This window comes from Phyllobates terribilis, unplaced genomic scaffold (assembly GCF_046119375.1).
Source record: "Phyllobates terribilis strain yellow unplaced genomic scaffold, ASM4611937v1 Scaffold_2__4_contigs__length_985480577, whole genome shotgun sequence".
NCBI classification, from domain to species: Eukaryota; Metazoa; Chordata; class Amphibia; order Anura; family Dendrobatidae; genus Phyllobates; species Phyllobates terribilis.
In genome coordinates this window covers 192,507,208-192,523,380 of record NW_027362762.1, presented here as the reverse complement: position 1 = coordinate 192,523,380, position 16,173 = coordinate 192,507,208, and the positions used below count along the sequence as shown (strand labels likewise).

The 16,173-nt window shown below is 39.8% G+C and overlaps 1 protein-coding gene across 1 annotated transcript in view; it reads right to left on the bottom strand.

Moving 5' to 3' along the window:
- Positions 1-16,173, bottom strand: part of ERBB3 (erb-b2 receptor tyrosine kinase 3) — a 99,969-nt gene that overhangs the window by 36,244 nt on the left and 47,552 nt on the right. Inside the window, exons 3-8 of the mRNA XM_073663727.1 lie at positions 14,654-14,840; positions 13,321-13,446; positions 2,298-2,363; positions 1,053-1,171; positions 829-967; positions 226-339 (exon numbers count right to left, since the gene is read on the bottom strand). Coding sequence (XP_073519828.1) covers positions 226-339; positions 829-967; positions 1,053-1,171; positions 2,298-2,363; positions 13,321-13,446; positions 14,654-14,840 — 751 coding nt within the window. The remainder of the gene's footprint in view (positions 1-225; positions 340-828; positions 968-1,052; positions 1,172-2,297; positions 2,364-13,320; positions 13,447-14,653; positions 14,841-16,173) is intronic.

Sequence of the window (16,173 nt, the reverse complement as noted above, 5' to 3'; positions counted from 1 at the left end):
TCACTACCAAGTCCAATCATGTTAGTGTAATATTCCAGTCCAATATAGCAGGAGAGATTTCTTCCTTTTAAATGAGAATTATTTCCATATTTTTTGTATTAAATCCAGAACATCTTGACATTGCATTATTCGCTAATAACTGTTACTATGATCTGGTAACGGCAATGACAAAGCACAAGTGCATTTCATCTCTACATTATCTTCAATGTGACACCACATTGTTACCTTTTGGACAAAGTCCTGCACATGGCTCGCACATCTTGACTCCATTTTTTGTCACCTCCATCTTGTTGCTGGGGCATGCACGGACACAGGAGTTCTGGTCTATCACAAAGTTATCTATATATGAAAAAAGCAATATTAGTGCAGGATCCAGATATAACTATAAAATAACAGTGATATGTCAGCTACAGATGAAAGGAAAACTTCTGCACGTCTAGCAGTATAAAAGGCGGACGTGTCAGGCTGAACATGTTGGCATTTATGAGGACAGCAGGTCAAGTATGACAAGCTGCGGAGAAGATACATATTTAGTGTTAGAAGTTACTATTTACTGAGAGGGGTCCGCTTTGCTCACTGAAGCACTGCTGCCCCTTTCTTCTGTCCAAGCCCCCATTTGTACAGCTCTGCTGGTGATGCCGCTGGTCTCTTATCACTGGAATTGGCACTGATCATTTATTAGGGAGTCTGGAGGACTTTCTAATGAATAATTACAGTGGGAAACTTAATATTTTTTCACCCCACCAATTTCCACCATAGTCTATCTTTCCCGTGACTATCCATATAAAGTTAATTTGCAAGGTTAGACATTATTACTTTAATACATACGGGGGCAGTTCTTCACACATGATCCTCCATACTGAAATTTGGCATCAGGGCCATGTTCCATTTGACCGGTCAGAGAGTTGTAAATCAGCTGAGAACATCGTGAGACACAGGTTCCATTATCATTGAAGTTCCGACACGACTGTATGGGAGAGACGGTTATGAATATGGGAAATTGCTGAACTCGGAACATAAAAAACGCTGAGAATTCACTGAGAATTACTTACAAAGCACTGAGTGTTTAGGGAACCTGTGCAGCCCCCAGCACACTCATCATGGCAGCATTCAGTGGGGGTCTGTCCATAGCAGCGTCCATTGCACTGCTCTGCGCAGATGTTCTTTGTCACTGCAGGAAAGGATACTTATATTGTAGATTTCATGATCATTTAGTGCATGATATTATTTCACATATTAAGCTACATGAAACTTCTGTATGGGTCCATTTTTGTGTTTGGAATTACTATAGCCGCAAGAAAAAGCATGTGAACCCCTTAGAAGTACCTGTATTTCTGTATTGAGTACTAATGACGTCTGATTGTTATCTAAGTCTCAATTCTAGAGAAACACAATCTAACTAAACTAATAACATGCAAACAATTGGGAGTAAACGTTGGTAAATTCAATGGGTTCACTTCCTTGTTCATGTATGTGGATTCATTAATATAAATGTATAGATAAGAGTCCTATGTGCCAGACAGGCCTATGTGACCACTATTGCAAGGCTGTCAGGTCTGTACCATATTATTGCACATACATCCTTTTATGTGACACCACTGTGCACTAATTTATATGCACCAATGTCTGGGCACTTTGCGAAAATAATGTAGGGACCATTTACCATGTAAATCTACCAAAGGCACCACAGTGACATGATTGCTCTGCAGTTATAGTCATATCCATGTTTTCCTAGTGTTTTTAAGTTTTAGAGCCCCATGTTTAAATGAATGCATGTTTGCAAATACTATATCAGTCCCAAAATATTGCTACTTTCAGTATTTTGCAGCACAGGGGTTAAAGGCTCCTGCCTGGACAGAGAGATTGATCAGTTTCCTTCCAAAATAATATTTAAAAAAAATCCTTTATTATTAGCGTCAGAAGATAGGCACGAGTGATCATCGTTTGCCACTATTTTCTGATGACAGTGTAGGATTATTCTCTGGATACAGGCAATAAACTGTTTTTTTTTGGTTGATAGAGTATTTAGGATAATATTGCCTTTCAACTCACTAACTGACCAATAAATCAGGCTTCTTTAATATCTAACAGGTAATTAATTTCTATGATGTCAACAAACAAATGGAGCCTTTTTTAGTGACCATAAGAGGCGTTGAAATATATGGATGTTATTATGGTGATGGAAGCAAAGATATATAAATATAATACATATTTTTTATAAATATTCTTTTATTTTTTGGGGAAAATATTTAGTATTATTGTCACCACCAGATATGAATTTAAAGGTAAACACTCACATTTCTGACAGTCTTCTTCACCTGGCCCCCAACACTTCTCCGTACAAGAAGGATGACAAGGTTTACCTGCAGCAGACAACAAAGGTTCAGCTTTGGCTCCCAAAAGAAATAAAAGGATATTTTAACATTCACTCTATATTATATATTTAATCGATAACAACAGTCTCCGTGAAAAGGGGATATTTATATGTACTTTATACATACACACACTTATTACTCTGTCAACATATGGAAACAAGAAATTAGCAATTCATTTAAGATGCACAGTAAATTGCCAGGGTCCTCACTGCTTATACCTAAGTTGAAGGGTCTTCCTTTAAGATGCGACGTATGTACTCCATGGACCCAACTTGTTTTTGTTTTTTAGCACATCCCAAAGGTTGAGACTGACAACTCAGGATACCATTGACCAACAGTGGAGATTTAATTTGATTATGCAATAGTTTGTTGATGCACAAATTATTTTTCTAACAGGGTCGTTCACATATGGGAGATTTCACACAAATTTCACTGTGAAGTCTGCTCCTACAGCCATATGAAATCCATATCATGTGTATGTGAGGGGGTGTCTACAACCAATTCATTCACAACAGAAAATTTCCATGCGGAGCTTCATGTGCACGGCAAAAAGAAACTGTCCGAAGAAACAGTCATTGGATTTTAATCAACATCAGTGTTGTTACAAAATCTGAATGAGTGAATTTGTTCAAACCTCACCAAGATATAAGGGACAGTTGCAGAAATCTCTGCAACATATTTGTCATGTGTGGTCATATCCTTAGTTTGTAAAATCAGAGATGTGTGCCAGTCCACTGTCAGCACAAAGACATAACAGACCGGCAGTCATGTGAAGATCAGTCCAGACCTCGGGCATCCGTGTTGCTAACTTGACCAACGTGAGCACCACTTCTGAGCCGCGATTGATGAGTTCCACCATAAAGTCCTGGTCTCTCTCCTGGTATTCACTCACCCTTTTTGAAAGACGCTAATGCGAAACACGCGTCGGGGTCCTTTCTACTGCCTACAGGTTGTTTACCCAGCTCTACCTTATCCTTATTTATATGTTCATTCTGTTTTATGCTCTTGATTGGCTCTATATTTTATAGAAACATCCCATCAGGATACACTTATTTTCATATGACCACTTGGTCCTAATTGTACTGCACTTTATGCTTTTTGCACGTTTTGTGCTAAAACTGTGAATATTGCCCACTATCTGATGGCATACATGTATATACTTGTGGTTTATATGCATTCTTACAGACTAATTAGATTATGCATGACTTTTCTGCCACTTTAATAGTATTTTATATAACCCTTCTGTGTTTAGGATTTATGGCATTCATGCAACACTTGTTGTAAATACTACGATTATTTTCCGGGGGTCACCTTAGTGCAGTAGTTTCTCTGTACACATTCTCCACTTTTTAATACTTTCATGTTTTTTATTGTTGGTATTAATAAGCATTATTGAATTTTACTTATTGGGTTTAGTGCTTCTTATTTTGTAGGTTTTTGTAGTTTTTTGAAATGCCCTTTACTTCCTGGCCAAATCATAGGAATGTGTGGATTTTAATCAACATGGGCGTTTTTACAAAATTGTACGTGGCTTAAAATCCGTTCCATATCTCTGAGTGAGTGAATTCGCTCAAGTTTGACTAAGATATAAGGGACAGTTGCAAAAATCTCTGCAACATATTTGTCATGTGACGTTGATCATATCTTTAGTTTGTAAAATCAGAGATGTGTGTCTGTCCGCTGTCAGCACAAATACATAACGGACCGGCAGTCATGTGAAGATCAGTCCAGTCAAGAAAATGAGCATGCTTGATGCCTGTCCTATAACGCCTGGAAGATCTGATAGATCTACTGGCCTGGAGTAATGGACTGGGCCAAATGTTACTTACTTTGGGATGTCCCTAAACTACACAGTGTACGCACCCCACAGAGCACCACGCTAACCAGCTGGTGTCAGTGACACTTTTTTAGAGTTTATTACTGTGTTTTAATAATAAAAAATTGTACTGTGCGTCTCGTAAAGTGTTTGTATTAAAGCAGAAATACAACTGGCCTCAAGAAACAGGATAAGGATGGCAGAAGTTTTGCCAAAGCAGGGTTTATCTTGGCACCCACATGGCATGAGCTAATATTTGTTAAAAGGGTTTGTAGAGCTGAACTATATGGCACCGAAAACACATTTGTGACTGTCACCGCAGACATATATGCAGAGTTACACATAATGTGCGTAAATGGCAGTGACATCTTATCATGAACAGCGACAAAAATAAAGATGCCAGGCAACAATAAGCGATGGCACAGGGGTAACTACAGAATATGCTGCACACGCTGGTTTCAGTGTATAGAATGAAATGCTTATGGAGGCTCCAGCGCTAATAACAATGTACTAAGCCACTGCAAACACTTAAGATTATGAAACCATTTGAAGCGTTCCAGGAAAAATAGTCACTGCGTTGGTAAACTATAAGACAAATGCTATGGTCTTCACAATATAACGACAGAAGACGTCCAGAGGTTAAAGGGGTTGTCCAGGATTTTACTGCCATTGCTACAGTGGTCCATGCCAGTCCTGCACTATTGATGTCACCTTCATTATTCCCGTGACCTCTGCAGCCAACCACCGGCCTCAGCAGTAATGTTTATATGTATGCCAACAGACTCCTCAGTGACTGACTGCAGTGGTCAAGTGAATGATGGATGTGACATCATCACTGCAGGAATAGCGGGGACCACCGGAGATTTTCAGGATCTGAATAATAATAAGAATAATATTTTTTATTTTTGTAGTGCCAACATATTCCGCAGCGCTCTACAATTTTAGGGGGGACTTGTACAGACAATACAGATGTTACAGAATAAGCGTAACTCATACTCAGATATCAAAAGGAGTGAGGGCCCTGCTCGCAAGCTTACAATCTGTGAGATATATAGGTAAGCAAAGCTTGTTTGATTATTTTAACATATTTCAAAGGCTCTTACATCGTTTTTTAAAAATTGTAATACAAGGATAGCTTTAATGTATCCCTGCAGTTAGGGCTCATTCAGACGTTATTTGTTTTTAATGTAAGAGAAGAATGATCCTAGTTGCATCGAGGATTTTTCTCCAAATTTCACCACACTTTCATCAGAATGTCACCCAAGTTTGATCAGATTTTTTCGGACGAGAAAAAAAAAATTTCTCCACTTTGTCCTATCTAGCAGTTCAGGAAAAACAGACAGCACGGTCCAAGTGCTGTCAGATTTTTTCTTGGACCCATAGATTTACATTGCGAAGTTTGATCCAACACTCAGCTCAATATCAGACTTGTCTCCACGATTTTGCATGGAACACCTGGTCAGCAAAAAAATTTGGACATGTGAATAGATTATACTAGGTACAATTCTATCCGTAAAAAACATGAAAAAACTTGTACATGAAAAATAGACATCTAATTGTGCCCTTACTATTATGACTTTCGCATTGGACATGTCACCCATTAAAGTGCTTGTCTAATAAATACAACTCCAGTCCATATGCCTTATTATGGCATATGGACCTCTTGGAGGGACCATCTCTGGGAACCTTGCAGCCTCCTGTATTATTTACTCCAATTAACTTTTTATAATTAGATATCGGACATTCCGGATCCTTAGAGTCAGGAGGCCGTCGTACACATCAGACTGCCAGCCATGGCCGCCGATATTAGCAGGCTCAGCTGACGTTAGTCTAACGTGTATGGGGACCTTAAGGCTACTACGTATATTTCTGAAAATGATTGATTGCTAGTTAATTAGTTTGCAGGTTATTACGGGACCTATTCATTATAATATCTTTAGGAAGTTGTAAATGACAGTGTTCCGGCTGTGACAATGGTTACAGTGCTGGTACCTGCTATTATACATGGTCTCTGTACACGGTATACTATCAGTCACTTTCCGGTTCCCTATATACTTAGGGTAAACCTATGCTCCAGGTCATTGTGGATGAGGTCAGTGCTTTGTAGTATTGGTATTCTCTGTGCGCTCATACTGTGATAATGAGCACCTTCACCTATGTTTTTGTTAGAGAGGACCTGTCAGGTCATAGTGGCCACTTTCTGCTCTTATGTTATACCTGCTGCTCCACTGAGTAAGTTTTTGCTTCTTTTAAATCCGCCATACAGATCTAGTGATATGGGCCCTTTTTATTTAGTAGTCATTTTTATGGTCTTTATCAGAGAAACGTGTGAGCAACGCCCCCTTATAAAGATCATAAAAATTATCACTGAATGAAAAAGAGAGTAGTGGGAATAAAATAAGAGCCGGAATGGGTGACTTTGTCCTGGTGACAGGTCCTCTTTAATGAATAGCTCAACATAGCATAAAATAACTTTACTGAAAAACAGTGTGACTACAGTTGTGTTCTAAGGAACTACATATGGATAAGTTAGTTAAAGGGGTATTCCCATCTCCAAGATGCTATCCCAATATGTAGTAGATGTAATAATAATATTAGCAAATACTTCCAATTAGAAATGCTGTATAGTTCTTCTGATTCGCTATGTCTCTTTCCTCATGTGCAGGCATTGCAGGACCTTAGGTATCCATGGTTACGACCACTATCAACTAGCTAACTGTCACTATATTAGTAGTCGTAACCATGGATACCTAAGGTCCTGCAAATGCCTGCACATGACGAAAGAGACATAGCGAATCAGAAAAACTATACTACATATCTTATTGGAGGTATCTGCTAATATTATTATTATTACACCTACTACATATTGGGATAGGATCTTGGCGATGGGAATACCCCCTTAAATATTTCTTATCTCTCAATTTCTTCAATCCTATTCACATTTGCTCATTAGGTCATATGGAAGTAATAGAGAAGACTTCTTTTTCATGACCAAGCAAAGCAAAAGCAGATGGACTGGAGGACACTTCCCCTGTGCCTTACATATGACCCACTGATCTCACTACAAGGAAATTATCAGTTACAGAGTCAGTACCTCCTGCAATAAGATTTGACTTCCCTAATCCCCTGCCCCAGTGTTCCTGAACCCAAGGCCCACCAATAGATGCCCAGTGAACCTCCTCCCACATGATGGAATCCCCGATGCCGTTTTCTGATCAGGCTTGGTGCAGCTTAATGATTACATCACACTGGGCCTATAGTCAGAAGAGGCGCTAGGAATGCTGGCATCTAAGAGGAGGTTCGCTGGACTCCGGTCCGGCAGCCACAGACTACCAACGTGACTGCTGAACCAGGGCTCTGACAATTTTTTGGCTCAACTCCACTATAAATGCATTTTTCACCAACAGCTATTTTTTTTTACACCCCCCCAGCCCTTCCATACACATGAATGTTCAACTGAATGGGGAGAGTTGGGTAGGCTGCTGCCAGTCACTTCAGTCTGTGGCTTATGTCCCGTAGGAAAAAAGAACCAGGCATGTAAAAATGTAACATGCCCAATCCTTTCCTCCGACATCATCTGTCAGGCTGGGGAGGCCCTACATAATCATAAAACAAACAGAAGGTCCAGTCAAAATTGGCAGCTTGAAACTACTTTGCTCTTATGTGTGACCGTTAATTTATTTTAATTTTTTCATAAATTAATAGTACACATGAAGATAGGAAATTTTAAAGTATATTTTATTAGAAAAAGCCACTTCTTTCTCCTCCAAAACTGATCTTTCATTCTCAAAATTCTCAATTCACGTAAAATCTGCCTTCAGCGGAAAGAGATTTTCCCATAACCGAGATAGGAGATGACAGCTGGTGCTCATAAAGTTCTATGGACATTTGTAACTGTCATTTCAGGAGAACTTGCAGCAGAATGCCTGTGTCTGACTCCAACCCCTCCTTCCTCCTCCTCCCTCTGTAGAAGGTTATAAGCACCAACTGTTGTTTCCTATCTCAGTAATGGCAAAATCTGTCTTCAATGAATACAGATTTTACCCATGACTTGAGAATGAAAGATCAATCCACGAGGAGAAAGAAGCTGATTTCTTTGATAAGATGTTTTACAAAGTTGCTTATTGTCATGTGTACTATTGATTTATGAAATAAAAATGTAAATGACAGTCACTCTTTATATTCACTAATGCTGTAGTCACACAGTCACTAGGGGACATACCTGTCCAGTCCTAAACTACAAGTCTGCAGTAACTTTATGTGACTTCAGACATTGTGCGAATTGTGTGCTGTGAGGATTCTCCGGTGCCGGCACCAAGGATGGAGGTCATGTGACCGCGTGTGTATGCAATATTCATACTCCTTGGAAGATTATGACTAGATGGGCACAGTCTTGATCAATGCAAGTGTATTGACAGACACCAGAAACAGTCTAGTTGGAGTGTGGCCAGGAGTACACACATGACTGCCCTTTTCTGGCACAAGGTCAGTGACTGTGGACCTGTAGTTTAGGACCAGACAACCCCTTTAATGATTGCCATATGTAAACCACCATATTCACAGATATTGCTTAAAGAGAAAGTGCTGGTTTCCCAAGGCAAGAAGTATCGGCACCATTTCTCGGCACTTAGATGAAGCTTTTAGGTGGGAAAGATCTCTTAGGCTACGGCCCCATCAGTATTTCGTCAGTATTCGGTCAGAATTGGTGACTTGTTTCTATTCTACCTTTTCTCTGATTGTTCCTCATCTGGTTTTGTCTCCAACAGCTGAGAAAAAATACTGACCGAATACTGACCAAATACTGATAGTGGGGCCGTGGCCTTGCAGTCATTTACATTTCTTGTTGTTATGCCTGCATGGATTGTTCCTAAGCTATAATATTAATTATGCAGAAAGGCAGAAGGGACAGCGATGGTTTCAGTGTTCGGTTTTTTAATATTTATTGAAATGAAGGTGACTACTGTGTAACAATTTGCAGTCACCTTGTCATTAGTACCCTATACACTAATATATACTGATCCAGTGGATGATCTGGGGAAACAAGTGTTTTGATCGTGGACAATTAATTAGTGAAATATGATTTCAGTGATTTGTGTGTCATTTGTGCAATACAGTGCCAAAGTTGGGGCCTGTTATAAAGAAAGCAAACAGAGGTGTGTAGATACGAGGGAGCATAGAGTTTCATACATTTGCCCAGGTTCCTGACATGGAAACCAAATACACGTTTTGTATAAATCAGTAACATAGGGCGGAGGTTATTTCCCTTAACACCTAGCCCTGCATATGAAGATCTGCACGTTTCTCTATTGAAATCTTTCCCCAGCCAGTTATAATCTTATTGATAAGACATCTGGACTTTGTCCAAGTGAAACTGCCAAGTTGTGAAGCGTACTGGATGCCGACACTTCAGGGATACATAGTAACCGGCTCAGTGTTGTGTATAAACTCCAGGTCTGGACTGTTACCATTATACTCCAACGGCTGTAACAAGTGAACTCACCCCAACGTACTGCCCTCTGTGATGCCCTCTGTGATGCCCTGCTTTCCAGAGAAATCTTGCTGGCAAAAATAAATCTTGTCGGACTCATTTCCATGTAATGATTGTATGAATGAATGTATCCGAAATGTCTAGTGTATTTTTGAAATTCTATTTTGATATATTTAAATATATATTTTTTGAATTAAAGGAGTTTTCCCACAAACAAAAGTTGATTTTAATCAATAGATATTGGAATAATAATAATTTCCACAATTGGATGTGTTTAAATATAATGTCCCTGTGCTGAGATAATCTTATACATGTGCACCTGCTGTGTACTGTGTAATGGCTGTGTCTGACCGTACAGGGACATGGTCTGATCATACCACATCTCCTGGGCAGGGGGGGAAACAAAAGAGTATACAGATATTACAGCAGGGGATCACAGCTCATTCTTTCTGTGAGGTAAAACATTTCCCTGCCTATTTTTAAACCATGTTTTACTTTAAAGAATCAGCTGTGATCCCCTGCTGTAATAACTGTATACTCTTTTGCTTCCTCCCCTGCCCAGGAGCTGTGGTATGATCAGACCATGTTCCTGTATGGTCAGACACAGCCATTACACAGTACACAGCAGGGGCACATGTATAAGAATATCTCAGCACAGGAACATTTTATTTAAACACATCCAATTGTGGAAGTTATTATTATTCCAAGATCTATTGATTAAAATGAACTTTTGTTCGTGGGAAAACCCCTTTAAATATTTCAATTTTGTTTTATTTTAAAGAAGTGCTGTCTTGTTTCCAGCAATGTATTTAAAAGTCTATTACATATTTTCTGATTTTGGAGGTGCCTAGTTTGTGAAGATTCTACATTTGGTTTTGGCTTCTATGGACCCTTTTCCGGACTATGAAACAGACGCCCACTGATCTCTTTTGTATAACTATTCTATCATATTCTGATGAGGGTCCCTTAAAGGGATATTCTCATCTCAGACTTTTATGCCATATCTACAGGATCGCTATATATTTAATACATGCAGGTCCCATCTGGGTACAGCAACTATTTTAAAGAGAATCTGTCTGCAAGGTTTTGCTAAGTAATCTAAGGGAACCATGATGTAGGGGCTGAGACCCTGATTCCAGAGACATGTCACTTACTAGGCTGTGTGCTGTTGTTTCAGTAAAATCAGTATTTTATCAGCAGGAGATTATCACTATAGGACCAGGTGTCTCATGCCATCTAGTCCTCCTGCTCTGTGTAACCCCGCCCCTACCAACATTTTGTCAATATACCATATACCATGTGCACAGAAAACTGTCCATCAATAGTGTGGGTGGGGTTATACAGGGCTCAGCATTCAGAGCGCTGCTACATTTGCAGAAGAGTAAGCAGTGATTTTATCACTACTGCTGCACCTAGTAAGCTAAGTGATACATCGCTGGAATCATGGTTTCTGTCCCTACACCATGCTACTGTCAGATGAGGTAGCAAAAACCCAGTGACAGATTCCCTTTAATAAAGGAGCCCGGTCTCACCCTGCCATGAATGGAGAGGTAGCTCTTTCCATTTTATAAGACTTCCGAAAAGGTGAGACCTGCATACATAGATAATTATTTCATACATACAGTGGGTACGGAAAATGTTCAGACCCACTTAACATTTTTCACTCTTTGCTTCATTGCAGCCATTTGGTAAATTCTAACAAGTTCATTTTTTTTCTCATTAAAGTACACTCTGCACCCCATCTTGACCGCAAAAAAACAGAAATATAGAAATTTTTGCAAATTTATTAAAAAAGAAAAACTGAAATATCACATGGTCATAAGTATTCAGACCCTTTGCTCAGACACTCATATTTAAGTCACATGCTGTCCATTTCCTTGTGAGCCTCCTTGAGATGGTTCTACTCTTTCATTGGAGTCCAGCTGTGTTTAATTAAACTGATAGGACTTGATTTGGAAAGGCACACACCTGTCTATATAAGACCTCACAGCTCACAGTGCATGTCAGACCAAATGAGAATCATGAGCTCAAAGGAACTGGCCAAGGAGCTCAGAGACAGAATTGTGGCAAGGCACAGATTTGGCCAAGGTTACAAAAGAATTTCTGCATTACTCAAAGTTCCTAAGAGCACAGTGGCCTCCATAATCCTTAAATGGAAGAGGTTTGGAACCACCAGAAGTCTTCCTAGACCTGGCCGTCCAGCCAAACTGAGCAATCGTGGGAGAAGAGCCTTGGTGAGAGAGGTAAAGAAGAACCCCAAGATCCCTGTGGCTGAGCTGCAGAGATGCAGTAGGGAGATGGGGAAAGTTCAACAAAGTCAACTATCACTGCAGCCCTCCACCAGTCGGGCCTTTATGGCAGAGTGGCTCAACAGAAGCCTCTCCTCAGTGCAAGACACATGAAAGCCCGCATAGAGTTTGCCCAGAAACACATGAAGGACTCCCAGACTATGAGAAATAAGATTCTCTGGTCTGATGAGACGAAGATATAACTTTTTGGTGATAATTCTAAGCGGTATGTGTGGGGAAAACCAGGCACTGCTCATCATCTGCCCAATACAATCCCAACAGTGAAACATGGTGGTGGCAGCATCATGCTATAGGGGTGTTCTTCAGCTGCAGGGACAGGACGACTGGTTGCAATTGAAGGAAACATGAATGCGGCCAAGTACAGAGATATCCTGGATGAAAACCTCTTCCAGAGTGCTCTGGGCCTCAGACTTGGTCGAAGGTTCACCTTCTAACAAGACAATGACCCTAAGCACACAGCTAAAATAACAAAGGAGTGGCTTCAGAACAACTCTGTGACCATTCTTGACTGGCCCAGCCAGAGGCCTGACCTAAATCCAATTGAGCATCTCTGGAGAAATCTGAAAATGGCTGTCCACCAACGTTCACCATCCAGCCTGACGGAACTGGAGAGGATCTGCAAGAAAGAATGGCAGAGGATCCCCAAATCCAGGTGTGAAAAACTTTTTGCATCATTCCCAAGAAGACTCATGGCTGTACTAGCTCAAAAGGGTGCTTCTACTCAATACTGAGCAAAGGGTCTGAATACTTATGACCATGTGAAATTTCAGTTTTTCTTTTTTAATAAATTTGCAAAAATTGCTACATTTCTGTTTTTCTTCAGTCAAGATGGGGTGCAGAGTGTACTTTAATGAGAAAAAAAATGAACTTTTTAGAATTTACCAAATGGCTGCAATGAAACAAAGAGTGAAAAATTCAAAGGGGTCTGAATACTTTCCGTACCCACTGTAGATAATATTATTAAATTAATGATTTAACATATATATGATAATAAGCTGTACTTGAGGGTTTTTTTCACCTGGTAAACGGGTTTATTTTGCTGCCCTGGCACTGTTTCTAATTACCGTAGCTAAGGTAGAATGGCTTCTCACCGGAATTGCACTGAGTACAGGGGTCCCATGCCCCAGCCCACCTACCTCAATTATGGTTCTGATATAGGTATTGTAGATCATAAGTGGTTGGTGCGTTTTCACAGTTTTTCTTGTGATAGGAAATGATAACGCTTATAGGCAAGAGTAAAAAAAGGATGAATGCAGAGTAAAGCCAGTGAGTACTATAAATCATCTTCATGTCAAATATAAGTCTGGAATCATCCAGCCGAGCAGAACTTACAGTTTGCAGCATTGTCGCTAATTTCAACCTGAGCCTTTGGATCTCGTATGATGTCTTTCCAGTCGATGGTATCAGTGTAACACAGCTGCTCATTCTTAGTTATATGAACGCCTCCCGCCAGAATCTCTGAATACGGGCACAATAGGAAATAGTGACGTTAATATAATGTGAAGGTTGCCATATTGGAAACAGGTGTATATCAGGATAGTCTGTATCTACCAAGCTGTACATAGAAGTGTTGACATTTTCATTTGTTCTGTTCATATGGGAAAAATGTATGCTCTTTTGTGAACAGGTTTTGTTTGCTAAAGTTTCAAACCAGTATAACCAGTGCGCTTATCCAAAGATACAGAGACGTGCTCTTATTTTATCTGTTTGTCCGATAGAGCCGAAAACACAATAGTGTTGGCACAGCTCCACTAGTAGTAAAGCAATGAATACTAAAACAAAAGTCGAAAGTCCAGAAGGGAGTTTCTCAGGCGGGAAAACATAAGGAGCATGTAGAGGGGTCAACAATAGGGGGTGTACAGCTAGTCTGACTAATAGGACTGGCCACATGGAAGGGTAGCTGGAGAACTTGATTGCCAATGACAGAGTGTATTGTAGGAGGCTCTCCCCACTCAGCAAGTCAGCTTGTCCCCTCAATCAGTGGCTGCTCTGGGAACGCAGATTATTTTTAGAACAATTGTCTTTTTTTTCTCCACCCCCCGCCCCTGAAAATCACAATAGTTAAATTAATTCTTTTAATTCTCCCAAGCTTTAATTGGCAGAGAGTGATAGATGCCTGGAGAGGTTCTCAATGCAACTACAGTCTAAAGAGGAAAGACTAAATCCAATTGTAGCTTTACATGTAGATCAGAAGAACCTTATTGTACTGCAGAGCTTGGGGATTTCTTTACTCTTTAATGGACGCTGAATGCATGAGAAAAGTCTAAAGGTCCCTGTATCTCTTTTTCTAAGGTTGGCCTATTAAAAGCCTCATGTACACAATATAGAGATAGCGTAAAATATAACTTTATGCTCTTGGTATTACAGCTCATCCAAATTCTAATGTAAAGGACTGAGCTGATGTACCAGATGCATCCCATGGACCTGGTGGAGACCTGTTCCTAATTCTGTATGTGGAAGACAAGTGATACAATATTATGTCGGTATTATTTATTATCACAGGTTTACTTTTTTCACTTATTTTTTAGTTTTCTGTTTGTTTTCACTATATGCAGTGATCTATCCATCAGTGTTGGGGAATGTAGCACTCAACAAGACTGTCAGCTTGTGTCCATTACCACTCATCTGCTATACATGGATCCTCATCCTCTCACTAGAGATGTACCTGTAAGATGGTGGAAGCTTAGCTTCTGGATACCACGGGTGCCATTAACCTGATTGTTAAGTATCATGTAAAGTGAATACTTGTCTTCATATAGACTCTGTCCTCGAATGACCCGCAGGTTGTCTAGTGGCAAATAGGTAAAAATATTCAAGGCGATCAGCACGTATCCAGTCACTTCACGTATGGACTGAAAGGAAAGAAGAGAAATATGCCTTACTTCCAACAATTCACATCTAAATTTATCACAATTAAATCATTCACTACAAAGCAGATATTACGTCCATGAAAACAACCATGGACATTCATGGACTCCAAATGAATAGCATTGCCAGGCATTGACAATTAATGTTAATATTCTCTTAGGTTCATTTAAATTTTTTCCTACAGATAAAAAAAAACTCTTCCTCCTTGAACAAAAAAAATCCCCCAAAACAGAAGAAGATGGCAGCCAGGACAATGAATTAAGGATTGCAGGTATATTTTTGACCATGTAGTTCATGAATCCAGTGTTGTCTCCTGGCTCTTATATATATGATTTGGCCCCGGAGAACAGATTTCTGGAAACATGGCTACAGGTGCTGTTGTACTTCCTGGCATGGTGCATGTCCGAAGACTGGAAATACCAGAATCCGAAACAATCCGGCAACATAAGTGTTTTCTGAAGAACTATGGAAATATATGTTTTTTCTTTTCCCTGTTCTATGTTTCTTGCTTTTTTTTTCTTGTTTCTTGTTTTTTTTCCTTAAAAACAACCACAAACTACAGTACAGTTTTGCAATTGATAATTATCCTCAGCTCACTAGAGGTGCTTAAAGGGATTGTCCACTACTGGGCAACACCTTCTTACCAGCCCCAGGGTGCAGCATAAAATGTCATAAAAACACGCTATAGTTACTGGACCAGCATTATTCTTCCGATCTCAGCTCTGTTTTCACCTGCCAGTCACCTGACATGAACAACATCAGTTTTGATTGAGTGTAAAAAACACTGGTATCAGAGGAAAAGAAATAAATAAAGTGGTGCCAGTCTGGCAGGCATGTATAACTTTAATTTTATGCTGTACTTTGTGGCTATTAACAAGGTTTGTCCAGTAGGGGGCAACACCTTTAAAGGGTTATTTTTAAAGTAAAAAGTTACACTCTGATAGGATAGTGGATAACTTACTAATCGCTGGTGGTTTGACCACTAGGCCATCTAGATCCTGAGAATGGGGTTCTGGATCCCAGGAACTGGATTCCACAGAGCCCCACTTTGTTGTGTTAATACTTGATCTGCAGCTCCACTCATTGTCTATGGGACTTGGCTTTCTCCAGCAGTGCCATAGACAATAAATCGAGCGGAGGTCAGACATGTTCACCTTCCAGCGGTGAGAACCCCAGTGATCAATAAATTATCCTCTATACTATAGATAGCAAGTAACTTTTTTATTTTGTGAATATTCCTTTAAAGAATGACAGGCATCCTTATTGTTAAATAGGCCATTAATACCGACAGCTATTCTGACTGACCATATAATACCA